General features: G+C 50.2%; 2 protein-coding genes and 1 long non-coding RNA gene across 10 annotated transcripts in view; 1 reads left to right on the forward strand and 2 right to left on the reverse strand.

Moving 5' to 3' along the window:
• Window positions 1-13504, reverse strand: part of SECISBP2 (SECIS binding protein 2) — a 47379-nt gene extending 33875 nt beyond the window's left edge. For 4 of the 8 annotated variants that reach the window (XM_077910395.1, XM_077910388.1, XM_077910379.1 and 1 more), the window contains exons 1-7: window positions 12789-13134; window positions 12606-12702; window positions 7897-8146; window positions 7554-7674; window positions 6126-6361; window positions 3584-3665; window positions 2038-2240 (exon numbers count right to left, since the gene is read on the reverse strand). In XM_077910395.1, the coding sequence (XP_077766521.1) occupies window positions 2038-2240; window positions 3584-3665; window positions 6126-6361; window positions 7554-7674; window positions 7897-8146; window positions 12606-12702; window positions 12789-12906 (1107 nt within the window). In that variant the 5' untranslated portion in view covers window positions 12907-13134. Of the gene's footprint in view, window positions 1-2037; window positions 2241-3583; window positions 3666-6125; window positions 6362-7553; window positions 7675-7896; window positions 8147-12605; window positions 12752-12788; window positions 13146-13351 lie in introns of those variants that run through there. The other 4 variants (XM_077910414.1, XM_077910368.1, XM_077910405.1 and 1 more) reach the window with 3 other exon arrangements.
• A 1148-nt stretch (window positions 13505-14652) lies between these two features.
• Window positions 14653-19096, reverse strand: CKS2 (CDC28 protein kinase regulatory subunit 2). Its single transcript, XM_077910419.1, has 3 exons — window positions 18798-19096; window positions 16188-16315; window positions 14653-14980 (listed from the first exon to the last, which is right to left on the reverse strand). Exons 1-3 carry the CDS (start codon window positions 18854-18856, stop codon window positions 14928-14930), a joined length of 240 nt encoding a protein of 79 aa, XP_077766545.1. The 5' UTR covers window positions 18857-19096; the 3' UTR covers window positions 14653-14927.
• On the forward strand, window positions 18502-20732 carry LOC144321074 (uncharacterized). The gene is made up of 2 exons (XR_013386789.1): window positions 18502-19306; window positions 20382-20732. It is a non-coding gene; the product is annotated as an uncharacterized LOC144321074 (long non-coding RNA).
• The last annotated feature ends 336 nt before the right edge of the window (window positions 20733-21068 follow it).

Consider the following 21068-nt stretch of genomic DNA (forward strand, 5'->3'; position numbering starts at 1 on the left):
ACCCTCATTCCAGGTCAAGAGCCGTCCCATCTCTTGAGCCTGTCCCTCCTCACCGCTCCCCTCCAAAGCACTGATCCCTCCCTGAGTGCACCACGCTCCTCTCTCAGAATGGAGGCGTGAGGAAAGCAGGGCCTTTTCAGGTGGGCCCGGGCCCTGCCCTACCTGAGGCAGGAACTCACCCTCCAGGGGCTCCTGAAAACAGTGTTTACCTGTTGACCTACAAGATCTGTCCGTGAGAACTTATTAAGTGAAAAAGGCAACTCTGAAGGGATGATGTGTAGAAGGGTCTCATTTTTGTTTCAAAGAAAAAAAAAACTTAAAAAACAAGAGAAATCTGTTTGTTGACATTCTGTGGAGCCCAAGGTAGGACATACACCTGGTTGTTACCACAGCCTTTCCCGAAGGGTGGGCAACAAAAGGAAGATGACCTTGTTCATAAGATCTCTGTGGTATTACATTCATTTGCTATTTTGGTGATAAAAACTCACAACACGAAGTTTCAGAGGGAGAAACCATCATGATATTTTATCACTCCCATTACATATGACAGGCAGCATATCCTCTGGATTCTAAGATGCCAGGCAATCTAAATTTTCTTGTCTTTACCTTAGAACTTTTCTTTTTTTTTTGTTTTTTAAGATTTTATTTATTTATTCATGAGAGACACAGAGAGAGAGAGAGGCAGAGACACAGGCAGAGGGAGAAGCAGGCTCCATGCACCGGGAGCCCGACGTGGGATTCGATCCCGGGTCTCCAGGATCGCGCCCTGGGCCAAAGGCAGGCGCCAAACCGCTGCGCCACCCAGGGATCCCTACCTTAGAACTTTTCTAAAATCAACTTTTCTTACACTTTTTATAACTAAAAAACAATGTTAGGGGCACCTGGGTGGCTCAGTCAGTTAAGCACCTGCCTTCTGTTGTCATGATCTGTCATGATCTCTCGGTCCTGGGATCGAGCCCCACATCGGGCTCCCTGCTCAATGGGAAGTCTGCTTCTCCTTCTCCCTGCCTCTCCCCCCTGCTTGTGCATGTACGCTTCCTCTCTCTCAAATAAATAAAATCTTAAAAAAAAATTTTTTTAAAGGTTCTGGGAAAATAAAACAAAATTGTTAATAATAACTCTAAGAATGCGCATCAGGAACTGTGGTCAGACAGCAAGATGGCGGCTGTGGGGCAGCCCCAGCCAGAGACCTGCCCCACACCTGCACCCACATGGCCACAGCTGGCAGCTCCATGTGAGCTCGGAGTGGGTCTCACCTGAGCCTCTAGCGTCCTTCACATCATTCACAGAGCCGTGAGGACAGGCACACAGGTCTGAGCTCACCGAAACTGTTGGCAGCACACTTTCCCTCCCTCAGCAGACCCCAACATAGCTCCCCTTTATGGGGGATGGTCTATGACACTCTGGGTGACAGAAACTATCCTCATACTTAAAAAGACAGGGTATCATTGCACTAACAAACATGGCCACATTTCAACCTGAAAAAAAGTATCCATACACAGTGAAAATCAAGAAATAAATCTAGACCAGTAAAAAAGGCTCTTACAGAAATAAATCCAGGGACCAATAAAAATGACAGCTTAAAATTATTTGACTTGAAAAGGAAAAATGGACCCTGAGATGCTACCTTACACACTACAATGAACTGAGTCAGTAACATACACCAGATGATCACACGAGGTGGAGTTCAACGTCTTGCTATTGTGACTAGTAGGTAAAAGATGAAAAGGCTAGGGGAAAAAAGGTAGGACTTTATATACCAGGGCGTGAACTTCTACCAGTGTCTCTCCTTTACAGACTTCAAAATGGTTCACAGGTGTTTGAAGACCACAGATATAAAATCGACAGATATCTCCCTTGCTCTAAAAGCTACCAGCTGTGTTCCCGAACCGAGGTTCTATTTTTCTCAAGGTACAAAAATGCAACTGATTCAAATGAGCAACTAAAACACAGAATGAAACACTTTGTGAGGATCTGAGAAAAATAAAGACTATCCAGTCGCACAGAAGATCAACATAATGCAAACGTGACACCTACCTTTTTAGCTGGGTGGACATGTCTCTCTTTGTAGGAAAGATCCGAAGATAAAACTTCAGGAGGTGATATACTAACACTTTTAGGGTCTGCTGATGAAGCAACCATCTTTAGGTTTATCATGGAAGTAACGTTTTTAGGGGCTGCTGACCGTTCTGTAGATAATGTCTGCCGAACAACATAACCCATTGGTGTCCAAGATAACTCTGCTCAAAGATAACCAAAGTTGTTGAACAATCTCAACATTAAAATAAAAATACTTAGAAATTCAAAACACGTATTACGTGAGGTCATTACTCAGAGCATGATTAAATTTAGACTGGTGCTCTGAACATTCTTGGAAATGACAGCATTTGCTAAGCTCTCTTCTTGGAACACACTTGCTGAATTAACTTACAGGCTGTGTGATTTCCCTAGAAAGCAATTTTTTAACTTGGGTGTGCAGGTGGGTAGACACACTACAGCTAAAATTAAAAGGACAAAGATCACACGCTAGCCCCACTAACCTTGCTATGTAGCACTGACACTAAGTCAAGGATCACTGACTTCAGCTTCCCAGGAAAAGGTGATCTCTCTCTCTCTTTAGGCTCAGGTCTCAGTACGACAGCACTACTGCCTAAGTCCACAGACAGAACAGAACCCATGCACCCCATGGACAGCTGGGGCATCCCCCCAGGAGAGGAGGCTAGTCAGGCTGCTTTCATACCAGAGCTACACGCCATTCAAGCTGCCTCTTAGGTGAAGGCTTTACTGAACCACACACGCCACACGAGAATGCAAAAGAAAACACACTTATGAATACACCTGGAAGAGTTTTGTAAAAATGTCTTCTGCTAGGACCAGCTACTCAGAAAAATTACTGAGGTCTCTCTGAACATATCACTTCCAGGACAGCCAGACCAGAAGATCCATAAGCATGGTCTGAGGCTCCCAAGACCCTTTCAGGGCTCTGAAGCATCAAAACCATTTTCTTGACAGGAGGAACGGGCCCTGTGCCTCCCTGTGCTCATCCTCCCTGTGCCTCCCTTCGCTCATCCTCCTGAGCATCCAGCAGCGTTTTCCGGAGGCTGCATGACGCGCGACAGTAGAGTTCATTAAATTCCTCCCTTAACTGGACAAAGTGGACACATCTCATTTAGAATTCTTTGCTCCCACGTTACACTCCTTGCACACTGACGTGGATCTCATGTACTTACTTCCAGCTTCTCACAATAACATCAGTTTGTCCACAACCCATCAACTGTCCTAAAGAAGGCTTTATTTATTTTTTTTTTATAATTCATTTTTTTTTTATTTTTATTTATTTATGATAGTCACAGAGAGAGAGAGAGGCGCAGAGACACAGGCAGAGGGAGAAGCAGGCTCCATGCACCGGGAGCCCGACGTGGGATTCGATCCCGGTCTCCAGGATCGCGCCCTGGGCCAAAGGCAGGCGCCAAACCGCTGCGCCACCCAGGGATCCCTTAAAGAAGGCTTTAAACCAAAAACATTTCTGTTGTACTGAGCTAAAAATGACCTTGGAAAGCGGGGGCCTGGCAATGCCTCTTACCTCTGGTACATGAGGAGGGATCGGCCACAGAGCTGCCAGTCATAGACTCCACTGCATCTGTGCTTCTCACCACCCCTTCACCCTAGAAGGCAAACCAGCATCATACTATTTCAAGTTGAAAATAATCACTTAATTTTTTTTTAAGATTTTATTTATTTATTTATTCATGAGAGATACAGAGAGAGGCAGAGACACAGGCAGAGGGAGAAGCAGGCTCCAGGCAGGGAGCCCGACGTGGGACTCGATCATGGGGCTCCAGGATCATGCCCTGGGCTGAAGGCGGCACTAAACCACTGAGCCACCCGGGCTGTCCTAATCACTTAATTTTTAAATACACCTTCCCTTGCCATTCTTAAAATCTCCAAAATATATGCTAATGCCACCCAGGGGCCCCGTAAATCATATTTGTTAAAAGAACAGGCTATGGGGATGCCTGGGTGGATCAGCGGTTGAGCATCTACCTTTGGTCCAGGTCATGATCCAGGGGTCCTGGGATCAAGTCTCACATCGGGCTCCCCGCAGGGAGCCTGCTTCTCCCTCTGCAGGTGTCTCTGCCTCTCTCTCTCTCTGTTTCTCATGAATAAATACAATCTTAAAAATATATATATATACGCATATATTATACATGCTCACCATGGCAAACCTGTCCCAGAACAGTTACATAAAGATTCAGTGCAACAGGCTTTCAAAAAATACTTAGTAACACAGAAAAATGCCAAGTTTTAAAACCTCAAAACACAAACCCATACATACACATAACCTCATTTTGAGGGGCATCCCCTCAATTCCCACAACATACCACTAAAAAAAGATTTAAGTACTTAGCACAGTTTTCCTTGGATGACAATTACAGGTGACCCTTAAGCACTGGGAGTTGGGGTGCCAACCCCTGGCGAGTCAAAACTCCACACGTAACTTCTGATCCCCTCAAAAACCTAACTACTAACAGCCTACTGTTGGCAGGAACCCTGACAGATCACATGGAGTTAACATGCATACCATACACAATATGTATCATATACTAGATTCTTATAGTAAAATAAGCTAAAAAAAAAAAAAAGTTAAGAGAATCACAAAGAGAAAAAAACATGTTTATGCTCCTGTCCTGTGTTTATAAAAAAAAAAAAAAATCAGTTGGTGCAGTTCAAACCCGTGCTGCAGAAGGTCAACTGTTTATTCTCTTTTAAATACTCTTCTTGTGTTAATTTTTTTTTTTTAAGACTTATTTATTTGTTTATGATAGACATAGAGAAAGAGGCAGAGACACAGGAGGAGGGAGAAGCAGGCTCCATGCCGGGAGCCCAACGCGGGACTCGATCCCGGGACTCCAGGATCACACGCTGGGCCAAAGGCAGGCGCTAAACCACTGAGCCACCCAGGGATCCCCTCTTCTTGTGTTTAAAGATACTACTAGGATTAATGAGGAAAAAAGTTCTTCAAGATAGAAAAATTAAACTGCACACATAATTCAAGAATGTGAACACATCCCGAGCGGGGAGTCTTGTACACCTACTGACATAGCAGCATGGGCCTCATTTTGTGTCCAGATGCAGGTGTGTGACCAGTGACCACGATGAGACAGGTCGGTCACATCCCGCCGCAGGCCACTAGGGATGTGGACTACTCACGGGCTTAGACTATACAGTGACTACCAGGGACATGGACGTGGAGCCCCTCAATGGCTCGGCTACTCCACGCACACAGCAGAAGGGTCACACAGCTGCCAAACGAAACGGATTCCTCAACGTCAGCCAGCCGGCCACAGGGAAGCACCAGGGTGTGATAGCATCTAACGTGTGGGGAATGGTGTAACTCCTGCACACCACAAGCCACGCTGCCTGCCTCTGGGCGTCAGTGTCCAGGTACCCAAGAGCACCTGAGGAAGCCAAATCCCAGCTCCACTCAAGAGGTAGGTGGATGGGGAGGCCCCCCTCCTTCTCTGTACCCCCCTCCTTGCCTGTCCACCCTCCTTCAGCAGGAACTTGGGAGAAGCAACCCTAGAGACTATACCCGGATGACCTTTCTTCCTGAAACCTTGATGGAATAAACTTCCAAGACCAAACGTGGAACAATGCATATTTTAAAATCATTAAGTGGCAAACAAAACACACAATGATGACTTCTGCTCAGTTTGTGGTCTCATCAACGAAAGAAGTATGGATAAAAAACCTAGAAAAATCAGAGGCTACTTGTGCAGTTTGAAATATTAGTCTGATTTTAAAAATCTCTGTGTCTATACAATAAACGTTTGTCAGATGCAACGCTGGCAGTGAGACATTCACCAAGGGCTGTCTGAGCAGCAGGACCTGTGCCAGAATCCGACTCCAGGCCCTGGCAGCTAAAAAGCACAAAGAAGCTTATTAGGTAATTCTTTTAAAAGAATAGCTGTCTTAGGGGCTACAACCAGCTGGGAAGGGTCCAAACCAAAGGTCCTCTAAGTGCCTGGACAGGCCCCCACACTAAGACATAGCGTACTGTGAAGTACTTGCACAAATGTGTACGGAGAAGAAAGGGAGACAGGAGGAGGAGGCCCCACACTCACCTCTGCTGTCACCACAGTGGGTTTCACCACCTCCCTGAGAAGAGAAAGGTCAGCTGAGGCGGAGCGTAGAGGCCCCCACTTGGGTGGCTTCTGTGTCTCTGAGAGCTTGCTGTTCTCTGGGCCTGGCAGCTCAGGAAAATCCAACCTGGTAAATTCAAACTCAGGTTTGGAGGCAGATCCACTTTTTTCAACAATTCTGGATTTCCTGTCTGTTCGTTTATGATAACCATCTGTATCTGTAGAATCAAAAGCAGGGGTGAGAAGTCAGGCATCGTGTGAAAACTGTTACTCATGCTTCAACAGTGGGGCAGAAAGCCTGTTGCTGCTGACGCACTAACACAGGACTGTCCAAATGCCGCCCCCAACCCCTTTGCTAGTGTTGCCAACCTGGCTAACAGTGGAAAACAGAAATGACCACAAGTTCCAGCTGGGCCACCAGGCAGGAAAAAGCAAAGCACGCCGCAAATTTTGGGCATAATTCTCAAGCTGCTGAACTAGTTATTACAACCTGATCTAATTATTCTTAACACTGTAGAGTTCTGCAAATTCACAGAGATGCCAACTAACTTTTTTTCAGCGATATATCTTCCACGCTTGAGAGAAACTTTGGAAGAAAGCGAGTAGAATTAAACTTGGAACCTCTTCCCCATCTTTCCCCTTCAAATACAAATGAATCCTCCTGTGGGCTGTAATACCATGAAGTCCCCGCATTTAATCATGAGGGCAGAGTTATTACAGTAAACTCTTTGACTTTCCTTTCACACTTCCATGCACCAAATGATTTCTGAGTGAAGTGAACACAGAGAAAAATTTGTATACCAAATAAGTATACATGTAAATAAGCTGAGCATTCCCAGAAAATACATTATTACAAAGGCGCTAACTATTTATATAAATAAGCCATCAAACTGCCCGAGTACGTAACTTACAGGAGAAAGCAAGATACCACGTGGAATCACTAGCTTTCAGCCAGAGCCTGAAACAGTAGTTTCCAAGGCCAGAGAGGCCACGTCCCCCAAGTAACTACACTGCCTCAGGTTTGCTATTGCTCAGGATGGGATTCAAAGCACAAACTCTCTCACATATTAAAAAGCGTCCCAACAGAATACCAGAGAAGTGATTTTAGCAATGAACATGGTCAAAAAGAATACAAAGGATGCAGCCGTGATTTGCTTAAGGACATGTTTTGAGGCCTATGGGTGTCAGCTACTTGCCATGTTAACTTTGGGCTGGTTCCTGCACACGTGTGTGCACATCACAGAGCGCCCCCAGAACAGGTCCCTCCCAGGGCAGAAGACCCCAGTGGAGTCCAATGGCCTCTGCTCTTCTCGAGCAAGTCCAAAGAAGCAGATGAACAAAGAACAGTGACATTTCTGGGGTAGGCGGGGTAGGACGATAGAACATCAGAGAGGAGTCTGTCATTTTCACCTGATTTCAAATTACTGTCAGCGGGAATGGACATAGGATGTGAACCTCTAACTGATTTTAGATCCGATGACAGAGATCCGTCGGCCTTCTTGCTGTCAAACTTTTGCTCGTATGTTTTTTTCTGCAGGAAAAATTAAAAAGTCACATGAATTAAGAAAACTAGCACAAAGGCTTAAAATTGCAAATCCGTAAGTATCCCCAGTGACCATTTCGAAAAAGGCTAAACAAAAATCAATTCTTAAATACACAAAAGACTTAAATAATACTTAAGTATCACGTGAGAATGAAGCAGCTCTTTACACTGTAAATGCTAATGTAACCAATAGCACCATGGTGTGCTAACCTTAAACAGAGCTTTTGTGTCTTGTGGGAGAGGGCACATCTGCTCGCTTCGTGGCTTCATGGTCTGAAAACCTCGGTAACCGCTGGGGTGGCTGTAAGCATACTGGGACCCAGGCACTGGGCAGACACTCTGTGCACACTCCATAGGGTAAGGAGAGTAACTGCATGGATGAAGAGCGAGCTCAGAAGATAAATACTGAGGTGGAAACGTTGAAGCCCCAAAGGCCATATCTTCAGTGTAGAGCTTCTGCCTAAAGAAGGAAGGTACATTTTATTTTATTTTTTTAAGATTTTATTTATTTATTCATGAGAGACACACAGAGAGAGGCAGAGACACAGGCAGAGGGAAAAGCAGGCTCCCTGCAGGGAGCCCAACGTGGGACTCGATCCCATGACTCCAGGATCACGCCTTGGGCTGAAGGCAGACGCTCAACCGCTGAGCCACCCAGGCGCCCTGAAGAAAGGTACATTTTAGTGGAAAATTTCATACCACAAACCAAAGAGCTATTCTGTAAAAAGCAATTTAAACTTTTGAGGTCATTTGTTCTAGCACTGAAATCTCTCTTAATAGCACAAGGAAAGCTCCTAGTGTTTCCTTCTTGCCCTGCACAGAAAGACGCAGAGCCAGTACTCCGTGTTCACTACTAAGGTGAAGCATCCACGGCAAGACTGGGTCACAGGGCGCAGGAGCAGAGCCCAGGGACGTCTCAGCAGCTTCTCATGCACAGTCAGACGTCTGGGAAAGCCTCCCACCACTACCCTGGCCTAAAGGGCCATCCAGACCATTCTCTCTGCAGAGGGGGCTCTTACAGAGACCCCACTGCCCCATCCAACCTCCAGCTCAACCTCCACATCCTGTGCTTTTCTGCCTTGCAGGGCCAGAGCTACAAAGGGGACAGTGCACAAATGGTGGCCTAGGAGCTGCAACCTGCCAACAAGACGGCCACCATCTGTGGATGCTGCCATCACCCCATTTGCTCAAACTGTGAGGCTAAACCAAAATATAATTTAACACTGATTTTGTAAGCAAATTTGGTATTCAGCTAGAGGCTTCAATCCTCTTGTGACAAAAGATGGCGAAATGCTGAGCAGAGGAGCTAAGACACAAAACATGCCCTTCTCATTCCCACAAATGAGCACCAGATGTTTCTGTGACGTCCCAGAGCATCAAAGGAATCCCAAAGGGTGCTGGTCCCCTGGAAATCAGAGCTAATGATGAGACATCCCAGCTGACCTCACCTTCCGGATGGCCAGGAGGTACAAGCAAAGGCAACAGAAAGTTTCTGTTCTGGGGCAGGAATGGTCTGGACTGCAGGAGACAGCACCCAGGTGAGCAGGCCAGACCTGAGACCAGGCCAGACACCAGAATGTTCCCTGCATTCACAGCCACGCAGGGCCTAACTGGACATCCTGCTACTGCTATCTATGAAACCACAACACCTTATAATAAGTTCACACCCAGTAAGATCCTTCACTAATTCCAGTAATTAAGTATTCCTAAAGAAAAACCAAGAAAAACCTTTTACTATACTTTTTTCAGTACACGTGGCCTATTGCTGCTCTTTGCAGAAAAAAAAAAAAAGATTCAAAGCTTCATCCTGCTCCCAAACGCAAATCCCTGTTTCATTTTATTTGAAGCTCAGAAAATCTAATGGGAGTGCAGATGAAGGTGGAGACTCTGCTCTTCACAAGAGAAGGTGGGCAAAAGCAGGTGACAGCAAATCACAGTAAAAAAGATGAAATCCCAAGTCCAAAAACCGGTCAAACGAACAGACCAATGAAACTGAGGTAAGGGAGGAAAGGAAGGCCAGGTCCCACAGTTTTGAAGCTGTGTCATCCCGCAAACGTGCATCTGCAAATCCAGAGCCCTCGGTTCGGGTCCTGGCTGTTTTCAGTATCTAGTCGTCCACTTTGGACAAGTCATCACTGGTCCTTCTTCCTCTGAGAAGTTGGTACTTTTCCCTTCCATCCAAGGACAACACAATTACATGCAGAGACCACCACACAGAGACACACAGTAAATCACAGCGACAATGTACAGCACCTGCCGGGGCTTCAAGCAGCTTTTCTGTAAAATTCCAGTTGCCACAAATGGCCCAGATTTTCCTCAACCACAGAGCATACCTTTTTCATGCCCCACATCTCACCCAGCCCCCCTTATATTTGGAGCACCTCTCCTGCAGCTAACCCCCCTACCCTGTACCCACACAGCACCCCCCCCCGACCTGTCTCCTTGCCCCATAGCCACCCGCAGTCCCAAGTCTCCAGGACATCCTTCCTGCGAGCCCAGTGGCCTCCTCCCCACACCATCTGCGGGTCTGGCCCTTCTGTCCCATCACTTGTAAAGCTCCTGGACTTGCCAATCCTGTCTCACCTTCCATGGCTCGTCCACAGAGGGCCCTCCTCGGCACTTTCCCAGTCTCTCCAGTCAGACTCCGAACCCAGACCTGTCCTCGCTCTGCTCAGGACTTCACACACGTACATGCCATCCTGCACCTTTGCCAGCTCTGGGCCTGGCTCTCCAACTGACAGGTCACTGCCCTCGAACCAGCACTGACTGCAGTCCAAGCTGAACGTGGAGTCCCCGAAGGGCCCCTCTTCCCACCCCCATCCTCAGGAGTGATGCCACCGCTCTGCACATCCTCAGCCTCTCTTCCACTAGCATCAACACGGGTCACCATGGAGCCTTCCTTTCCCGTATCTTATTCCCTAGTTTCAGTGCCTGGAACCCTGTCCTCACCTTTGAACTCTTCTCCCTACAAGCTGAATGAGAAGCCGGGAGGGAGCGTCCCCACACATTTAAGGCACGACCGGCAGTTCCCTACTTCTACCCCATACCCTTAGTCTCCTCGGCTGCACTGAGCAGTTGTCCCCCCAGCACTTCCCTCAATCCCTTATCTTTGACATTTGCCCCACAGTGTTGCCCCCAGTCCCTGCTGTCAGGCCAGGACAGGTCAGGCTCCAGCTGCTCCTCCAGCCACCAAGCGGACCTGAGTGAGACACACTGCAACCAGGACTCCTCGTTCCCACAGCTGAGGGATTTGCACTCAGAGGCACCTACCGCTGACGGTACACTGCCACCTGCCCAACTGTTCTGCAAACACTTGCCACAGGTGGCAGCAGCTCTGGGGAGATCCACTGAGGGCAGGTCAGAATTACAGATACTCACTCTGCTCCGGGCACTGCCTACCTCAACGACTGAGCACACGTTTCTAGCCCCAGTTTCTCAGGCGCAAAAATAACATCACACCTCCTGCCAACCTCATGGACTGGCAGTGGACAGGCAGCAAAGACGACCTATGTTCCTTATGGAAAATGCTAGAGGAGATCTCCATTTCCGGGAAGCCTGGCTCAGGCAAAGACTTCTTGGCCTCCGTCAGGAAGGACTAGATACTCAGTTCTCATTACATAATACATCCCTTTCCAAGGCTCCTGTCCCTCCTAATCCTGCCCCTCTGCATACACGCCTCTTTTCTCCTTGTTTTCTTGCTGGCCAGGAATATTGTCAGCCAATCTTTTCCTTGGTTATAAATAATTTAAAAAAAATAATCAAAGCTATAAAAGAGTAAGAGGTCAAGAAACCTAATTTTTAAATTTGGCAGTGCACATCCTGAAGCTTCTGATTCGTCTCAATTCAGGCTACTGCCAGAACATTAGTTCAGCCGGAGGAATGCTTTCCACCCTTATTTTGGGTAACTGGAATCCCACCCAGCAGATGGCTTCGAATCCCTGTCACTGACTGAACTACATCTTATACTTTACTTTGTGAACGAACCACCCAAGGTAGAACAATTCAAGTGAGACCCATGCCAACCTTCCTCTAACAGAGGATGAAATCAAAGTGGAAAACTCGAGTACTCCCAGCAACCCATGTACAGGCAAAACTACAACGCTTTCAAAAAATACAACCTACGTACACCAAACAACTTTATGATTTTCTTACTCATTCTAAATTTCACTCTCGTGAATACTAATCTACAATTTATAGGAAGCATGATCTATTTTCAGTCGACACCATGCAGACATGAAAAAGAAACAAGTATGACCCACATCAAAGGGATGTAAAGACAAAGATTCTTACATAAGCATGAAGGTGACGCATACCTTAAAAAAATCTACATGTACTCTGTACGATGACACGAGAGCTTTAACACGTTTTTCTAAATTCAGCTAATGACAGAAACCATTTTTGTCAATACCCAAAAGATGAAACTTGTGAAGGAAAAACTGAAAAACCAACATAAGCCTTTTAACTCGAGAAAAATTTTATAACCCAAGCTTCTAGACTCCATCTCCAGGAGACATTTTTAAAGAAAAGTGCACAATTCTTTGGAAACTATCCAACAAAGGAGCAGCCAGGGCTGCAAGATTTTACAATGTTAGCCCTTGATCTCCCTGGACTTGTCCTTGCCCCGTGTCCTCTCTGCACCCCAGCCGCCTCGTCTCCGCCAGATGTGTGATACAGTTGCAGACCCTATGCACAACTGAACCCTGAAACTGCATTTCCTACCAGCGAGTGCATTGCAGCCTCCACACTTTCTTGGCCCAAAACCACCACATGGGCGTGAGGAGGTGACCTTTCCGTGTCTGGTGCAGGACACAGGCTGTGCCCCAGGCTCGGGCCCCTCTCTGGGGAGGAGCATCCTCTGGCGGTACTCGGAACACGTGGTTCATCCGGGAAGAAGACAAGACAATGAGAGGGATACGTACTCAGGCACCGGCAGCTCCTGAACACACGGGTAGTAGGTGGCTGCACAGCCGGGGAACACACGTGCTTCCGAAGACTCTGCCCAGGCCACACTGAGCCCTGCAAATTTGGGGACAAACGGCTTGACATCTGCTGACAACTTGATGCCCTGAGGAAAAAAGGGAGAGGAGGTTTTGACTACGTACATTCGCAGATACAGCAAGGATGAACAAACAAGCCGAAGCAAGCCGGGGGTTCCAGCAGTCCCCGAAATGCCAAGCCCAGTAGCGTCTGCGGTTCAAAGCCCAGAGCGTCTGTCCTCATAACGCCGAGACCGTTCGCCAGCTTCTGCTCCGATGCTTTTCTCCTAAAAAGGGGCGTAGTGAGGGGCTGGGGGTGGGAAGGGCAAAGGACCCAACCGGTGACGGGGCCGGGACAGCCGGCAAGGTTCCACGGCTGTCACCCCGGGTCTCCGGGGACCGCGCGGCCGGAGTCCGCGGCCATCACGCTTCCCAGATCACGAAGCTGCGTCAGTGCTCTGCTGTCCCGCGGCGGCCCAGACGAGCGGCGCCGAAGCCCGGGCTCCCCCTAGCGGTCCGGCCCGCGGGCCCAGCGCGCCCAGCGCGCCCAGCGCCGCGGCGGACGTTGGCGGGAGCTCCGCGCGCGAGAGCCGAGACGCACCCTCGGGGCCCGCCGCCAGCCCCCGCTAACCGCGGCCGCCCCGACGCCCCGCGCGGCCCCCGCCCCCACTCCGGCGCGCCGTCCTCACCTCGCCGACCGGCCCCCGCGGCCCCTCCGACGCCATGGCGCGCGGCTCGGAGGAGGCCCGGCCCCGGAGGCCAGCAGCCGCCCCGTCGGCTGGCGGCGCGGACCAGCGACGCTCCCGCTCCCCGCTTTTCCGCCTTCGGAGCGGACGCCAGGAAGTGCGTCACAGAAACGCGCCCCGGCCCGCCCCGCCCCGCCCCGCCCGCGCCCCCTCGCTTCCGGCCGTTAGTGTGCCGGGCGGCGGCGGCCGCGGGAGGCCCGACCTTGGAAGGGGGCCGCAACGGCCCCGGGGCCCGGCGGGGCTGGGGGTACCGGAAGCGGACGTGGAGGCCACGAGGACTCGGTGCACTCGACTGCCGGCGGCAGGAGCTCTCGGCTGTAAACGCGGAGCGCCCAGCCCCTGCAGCTGTGGGGACAGGGGTGCGGCCGGGAGGGGGGTCGGAGGGACCCGGCAGGTGCGGGGCCGCGGGGGGAGGGGGACGGGGGTACACACTGGGGAGCGGGGCGGGGACTGGGAACCTCAGCGCTGCCCCGCACGGAGGCCTGGGCTCACTGACCGCCCGGTACTCCCGAGCAGCACGCGCGGGCAGCGCCGGTTGCCCTCCCGGTGTGCGCTCCTCTGCAGGTGTCCCAGCAGGTGGTCGACAGGCCTGGGGTGAAGCAGTTAGCCTCGCTGTCCCTCCCCTGCGGTCTGCCAGCCCGGGGACTTCTCGGGATGGGCCCTGGGCTGCAGCTCAGCACCAGTGTCTCTGTAGACGCCCACCCCCCCTTCCTCAGGAGCGAGCCTACGGAGGACCACCAGACTGGCACCAGACTCCCTGCTTCTGCACACCTAATTTCAGGGTTTTCTCCAGCACAGCGGATAAAATAGGCTATGTCTGCGTTACCTCAGGAATGTTAAATAGCAGCTGAGAAGACAGTTTAACAGGCACCAACTGTGTAGGGGCTGGTGTTTGATGGTGCTTTTCAACTCAGTGGAAACATCCCGACTGGGAACATGCAGTAAAAGAGAAACGGGGCTAAGAGGTTTCCCCCACGGCCAGTACCTGGGGCAGTCCTTCCACTAAACTGCACAATTCTCCAGAACTAGACTAGCAGCAGAGCTGTAAAATAAACCTACTCTCTATTAACTATTACTTCGTATGTGAATTAAGTGGTTTCCTCCCCAAGCCAAGCTATTTTAAACTCATTTAATCTTACTGCTTTAATTTTCTCCGGATCAAACTTGTAAGAGTTGAAATCCTCTAACCACCTCACTACACACAAATTAACATTTAAGAAAATATACCCCAATAAAGTCAATGATAAATGCAACATACAAACTTTATTTAACAAAAGTAACAGACAAAGTCAAACAGGCACTTATATTAAGAGAAAAACTGACTAGAAGAAATTTATCTTGAACATCTTATAGTAACCTACTTGCAGTTGCATTTAACTGAGCTCTGTTGCTGTGAAGAATACAGCTCATGCACAGGTATGGATCAACAATTTGTACATTTTAAGTATTCACTGAATACTACCCTTATATACACATATACATTAAATTTGAAAAAGATTTGACGATCCCCAGAAAGACTTCATTTTTGTTGCTCTTTTGGAAGAGGTCGTCTAAAGAGAAGAATATGTGGTTCTGTGGAAACAAAATATTTAATATAATTTTAATACATTTAATTTTCATTAATTCAACCAAAAACTCAAAATCCTCAGTTGATCCAAATAAAATAGATCAACTGTTATCAAAATAACAAATTTTACTTCAAAAGTCACTGTCAACTATAAACAAAACCACCTGATAACATTCCCCAATGTTTTAGTTTTATCTAAAAGAGATCCTAAGTAGAGAAAAGTGGGGAGAATGGTTTCTACCTTTAGAATCTCAATTCCAGCAAAAAGGGAAAAGAGACTATCACTTTTGTGTAGAAAAGACACCTAATCAAATTCAAAAACCACCACCCTGTATAAAGTACAGATCCCAAGGGCCCATCCCCAAAGATTATTTCAGTAGGTGGGAGTCCCAGATTCTACAGCCAAGTTCCTCGTGTGCTCTGGTACTAGCTGGACAAAGAGCTTTTGACCTAATAGGATTAAATGCCCCCAGTCCCAAAAAAATTTTAAGTTCATTTCTGAGGCTACTGCCACTTTAACAAGAGCAGAAAACAAGATCACTCTAATTCCCTGATTCAGTTTCTATAGCATGCCCTCGAAATTTGCTCAAAGCACTATAAATCATTAGATTTTATTCATTATGCAAAAAAAAAAAAAAAAAAAGGAAAGAAAAAGAATTTAACCCCACGAGTTTTAGTTGACCATTTCATATCTGGGAAACCCTGGTCAAATCCACAAAATAATACACTAATGCATAACACACATAGCACGGTTTACTATTTTACGTTATTCCAGCTTAACGTGGTAGAACCCAATTATCCTTTAAATAGAATGCTAAAGGAAAAAATAAATCACTTCAAATTGCATTAATTTCTATGCATAGAACTTAATGACACTTAAAGGGTCTTAAAATAAGTTCTTAGTTTTCAAAGAGGGGACAATAATTATGGCAAAATAAGATACTATTTATAATGACACATTTTAAAACAGAATTACCCTTTTTTTAACTCATCTTTCTGCAAGAGAATAATGTATTACTTTCATTCCTGGTATTCACTACAAAATTGGAATTTTTCCTAGGAAGAAAGGAATCAGCCATTTAAAGAACGCTCACCAGAGCATTACCAGAGTTACTTTGGGAATACCACTAAATGTCAGTATTATTAACCTCCAACAGCCAAAACCACTACTATTTTATTTCAGTTGATGCTTTCCTAAATGGCCACCCTTACCTGGCTCATGAATCATGTAATGAACCCAGCCTAGACTCTGTTGGACACCAAGTCTCCTCCACTCCTCTTCAGACATCAGATGGGTTTTCGGTACTTGTTTGGAAAGTTCTCTGGGTAACATGACATGCCTGTTAAGAGATAGAGCCAAATCTACAATTATTACTTTATAAATGCATTTTCAGGATACTTAGTATCTGCGTTCAAAATAAAGATCTTTAAAGCAACTCTTTTTACATTACTATTGGTATCAATCTTGAGGACTATCACCTTTAATTCTGAGTTTTGAAAGCCAAATGTTCAAAATTAGGGAGAAAAGAATATACAGTTCAAATACAGAAGGCATTTTGTTAGGATTCACCTTTTCTTCTCTACAAGACTTCAGGGATAGAATCTCCAAAAACTAAGTGGTTATCTAAAACACCCCAGCCTCCCGCCACAGCTACCTCTTCTGACTTAAATCCTGGCCAATAAGTAAGCGGAAAATACACCAACTTATAGAAACTGTCCTCAAAAGAGAACATGCCTAACTCTTTTCCTTGTTCTTTCCTGTTGGTTATGAATCAGACTAATGGCATCAGGGAGCTAGAGAACCCAGCTAAATCCACAGAAGCTTAAGTTGAGGATGGTTCCTGGTTGTTAAACTAAACCCCATGCTGCCTCTTATATAAAAGAAAACGATTTCTAAAGATCTTATTTGGAAAAAAAAAATCTTATTTGAGAGACAGCAAGAGAACAAACACAAGCAGGGTGAGGGGACTGAGGGAGAGAGCAGGTGAGTCCCATGCGGGGCTTGATCCCAGGACCCCGAGATCATGACCAGAACCCAAGGCAGACACATAACTGAGGCACCCAGGTGCCCCCAAAATATCTAATTTGTTAATTTGGGTGTCCCACTACTCGACATTATAGATTTATAGTAGATACGAGTCCTGTATACTGTACAAGTTGCTTTGTTCAGATACAAAGTAAAAAACTCAAGTCCCACAAATACAGGTGTACCTAACCACCTCAAAGACTTAATTTTTATTTATTCATGAGACACAGAGAGGCAGAGACACAGAGGGAGAAGCAGGCTCCCTGTCGGGAGCGGGCTGTAGGACTGGATCCTGGGACTCCAGGATCACGCCCTGGGCGGAAGGCGGGGGGCAAAACCGCTGAGCCATCCAGGCATCCCCAAAGACTTTTTTCAGAAGTTACTGACTTCTATCCAAACGACTTATGTCCAAAACTTTAAGTTGTTATTTTAAGGAAAAGATGTTCTCTTCAATGTACGTATACATTGTACGTGTACAACTATAACTTCGTAAATTCTGAAAGACAAGTCTGCATCCCTCTTAATTGCAGTAAAAAGGCCTTTATCAATCACAATTCCCAAACCCATTTTTACTATTCCCGGTGGCAATATGAAGTTATGGAGTTCTCGACACTAACCAAATTTTTTGACCAGTATGAAATATCTAGCTGTGGGTCAGTTGGCTGGGGGGGGGGGGGGGAGGGGAGAAAAGGGGAATCTGGTCAGTCACATTTTCTGTCAGAAAACTGAACTCCTTACACATAAACACTGAGACGGTCATCAGCTTACATTCTCGTCGGTGACGAGTGAACTACATACCCGTACGTATTATTCACAGAAGCAGTGAGCCTTGGAACTACCACCATGTTTTTAAATCTGCCCTGAGACCTCCAAATCGAATTATGCTATTTCTACCAATTCCAGTGAACTACAGTTGACCCTTGACCACCACGGGGTTGGGGGCCCTGACCCCTCAAACAGTTGAAAACCTATACGTAACACCCGACCCCCCAACACTAATTACTGACGTCATCCTCTGACGCAAAGCCTGACCGGTGGTTACGTGTTGTGCACGTTTCCTGGAGATGCCCCGTGAACGGCCTCACTTCTGCCTTCCACGTCGCTGTCCGGCGGCAGCACACCCTCAGCCCCCCTGTTCCCTCCGCCGGGCCGCCGCTCCCCAACTACGCCGGGGACGGTGTCCACGTGACGGGCGCGCCCGGGGCAACTCAGGACACACGCTCCCCCGAGGGCCGCGGGCCTCAGAGCCGACGCTCCGGTCCCGAGACCCCGCGCGGGGACCCGGTCTCGGAGACCGGAAATGCGTCCCGGGTCATGCCACGCTTCCGGGAACACTCCCCGAGGGGCCGCTCTCCGCCCGGACCCTCCGCGCAGCCTGGCCCGGGGCTCCACGGCACGGCCCCGCCCCCGCCCGCAGCGTGCCCCCCGCCTCCCCCGGCCCCGCCCCGCCCCACCCAGTCCCACCCCGCCCGGCCCGTCTCCCCCCCAGGGGCCGGCGCCGGGTCCAGCCGCGCCTACCCCCAGCCGCCGGGCCGCGCTCCGACGCCGCAGCAGCCCCCCAGGGCGCAGCGGGGAGGGAGGAAGCGGGCCCCACAGCTCCGGCCCCGCCCGGCCACCGCGAACAAAGGGCGGGGGACGCGGGGACGCCGGTCCGCACGCCCCGGGGCCCTGGTGCCCCGCCGCCCGCCGCCCTCGGGCCCGACCCGAACCCCCGCCGGCGCGCTGCGACCCCGACGCCGACTCCGGTTCCGGTTCCGCCCAGCCTCGCGGCCGAGGCCGGTACTCGTAGTGCTCACCGGTACTCGTAGTGCTCGTCGAAGTACTTGTCCGAGTAGTAGATCTGCTTGTGGGCCATCGTGCGGGCGGCGGGAGCGACGGGGCGCGAAGAGCGGGCGCAGCGGGCCACACGTCCGCGTCAGGCCGAAGCAACGACTCGACTGCGACCAACCGACCGCAGGCCCAACGATCCCGGTTTGAATCCGACAGCCCACCGCTGATTGGACGGAGGCGCCAGCCAATCACCTTCCACGCAAACTGCCAGTAGGCGGAACCGGCTCCCAGCCTATCGTCACCGACCCTCCTCGGCGTTGTCTCCCCCGACCAGCCAATCAGAGACCTGTTGCGGGGTCGCCCTGGGGAAGAAGTGGATGATTGGCAAGGCGTGGCGACGGGAAGCTCCCAGACGGGAAGGGGCGTGGCCAGGGGAGGGCGGAGCCCGGACGTTAAGGGCCTCAGAGCGCGTGCGCAGGGGTTTAGAACGTTCCAGGTCAGCCAGGCCGTTGGGGAGGGCGGACCTGAGGGAAAGGTGAAGTATCGCGGGGTTTGGCGAGGTGCGGGCGGGGCTGCACGACGTGCGGCCGTCTCCGCGCAGGCGCAGTCTCGGTGTCGAGGGGGAGGGAGGGGGTGCTTTCCGCCGCGGGGCCTGGCCTCGGGGTGCGGGAGGTAGCGGCGGCCGCGGCAGGTGGGCGGGCGGGCGTGGGAAGGAAGACCTTGGGCGGCGCGGTCGGGAGCCAAGTCGAGCGGAGCGGGCGGCCCGTGGGTGCGGGTCCGAGGCGCCCCGCAGGCGGCGGGCGGGAGCCACGTGCAGGAACTGGGGGCCTTTAGGGCGGGGCGGGGCGGGGGAGGGGGGTCCCCGCCGGCACAGGTGCCTCGGGGGCGGGCCACCTACCTGCTGCCGGGGGGCGGGACCGGCTCCCCGCGCCGCCCGGGCTCCGAGCCTGCCGCCCCCGCCCCCGCCCCCGCCCGGTCCAGGTCCAGGTCCAGGGCAGGATGTGCCGAGGGCGAAGATGTGGGCGATTGTTCCGGGCGGTGGGGAGGGGCACCACGGGCTTTGTGGCAGAGCCCGGGAAAGAAGAGCTTCCCGGATGTGTTCTGCGGAGCGGTGTTGAAAGCTTCGGGCGAACCAGTCGGGTAGCGTCAGCTCCCGGTGCCGGTCACCGGCTTCCGCAGTTCCCGCTGTGGCCGTCTCGCTTCCTCCTGCACACCCCACGTCCGAAGAGATCCCGGATACGGGGTCCTCCTGCTTTGAAAGGGCGCTTGTGCAGGCCTCCGCGTTCACGGAGTGCGTCTCCAGGAGAACTTTCAAAGTGCTCAGCGCCGAGCCGCGCTTGCGCCTCAGCCCTCAGCCCCTCGCGGCCCCCCGCTCGCGCCTGCGTTCAGCTCACCCGGCCTCGCAGGGCCTCGCGGCGGCTGGTGAACCCACATCCAAACGTGGGCCTGCGCGTCCGGTTTGGTTATTGTCTCTTTTACTCTTTTAAGCGATGCCCTCCCCACCCACGCACACACCACCCTTTATAATAGGGATTCATCCAAAACACCAGGCCTTCGGCGTCTGGAATACTGGCTCCTTGTGGTCTAATTTACTTTTCCTTGTAATCTAGGTTAAAACCACAGCAACAGCTATTTGTCCAGATCATTTAGCAAGTGGCGGGCTGCAGACTCGAGCCCCAACAGTCTGAGTCCGCAGTTAGGCCCCTTAACTGCTACTGTGTGCTGTCGCTTATCTTAACAATATGGCATATGCCGGGGACAGAGTGCACAGGACACGGGAAGGAGAGTTGTGGGAAATGAATCCGGGAGGATGGATGTCACCGACCTCAAAACAGCCCCCAGAGATGTCCATGTCCTGATCCCTGGAACCTGGGGGTGTGTTGCCTGGACTTGGCAGATGTGACCAAGTTACTTCTGACCTCTAGAACTGTCAGATAATAAATTTGTGTTGTTTTAAGGCACTGAGTCTGTTGTGATGTGTAAAAAGCAAACAAAACACGACCCAGCAGCTGGAAACGAGTGGTAAATTGGGCCAGACTAGGAAGGGATTCCAGACTTCTTCCTATTAAATGTGGTCATTTTGATGAGTGTGGGGCCGGTCAGGCGAGATGTGGCAGAGGGGCTCAGTGAGAAAGACATGGCACTTGACAGGATGAGGGCAGGCGCCCTATCCTGGCAGCAGCCCACTGACAGGCTAATGGTAAAAGTAGCCCCGTGTGGTCCACATGCAGTCACGGAGCCCAGCAGCGTGCTTGGAGAGGCTTCCTCCCTGGGGACGGCACTGATTCTGCTGCTCC

The sequence above is a fragment of the Canis aureus genome, chromosome 1 (genome assembly GCF_053574225.1).
Source record: "Canis aureus isolate CA01 chromosome 1, VMU_Caureus_v.1.0, whole genome shotgun sequence".
NCBI lineage: Eukaryota > Metazoa > Chordata > Mammalia > Carnivora > Canidae > Canis > Canis aureus.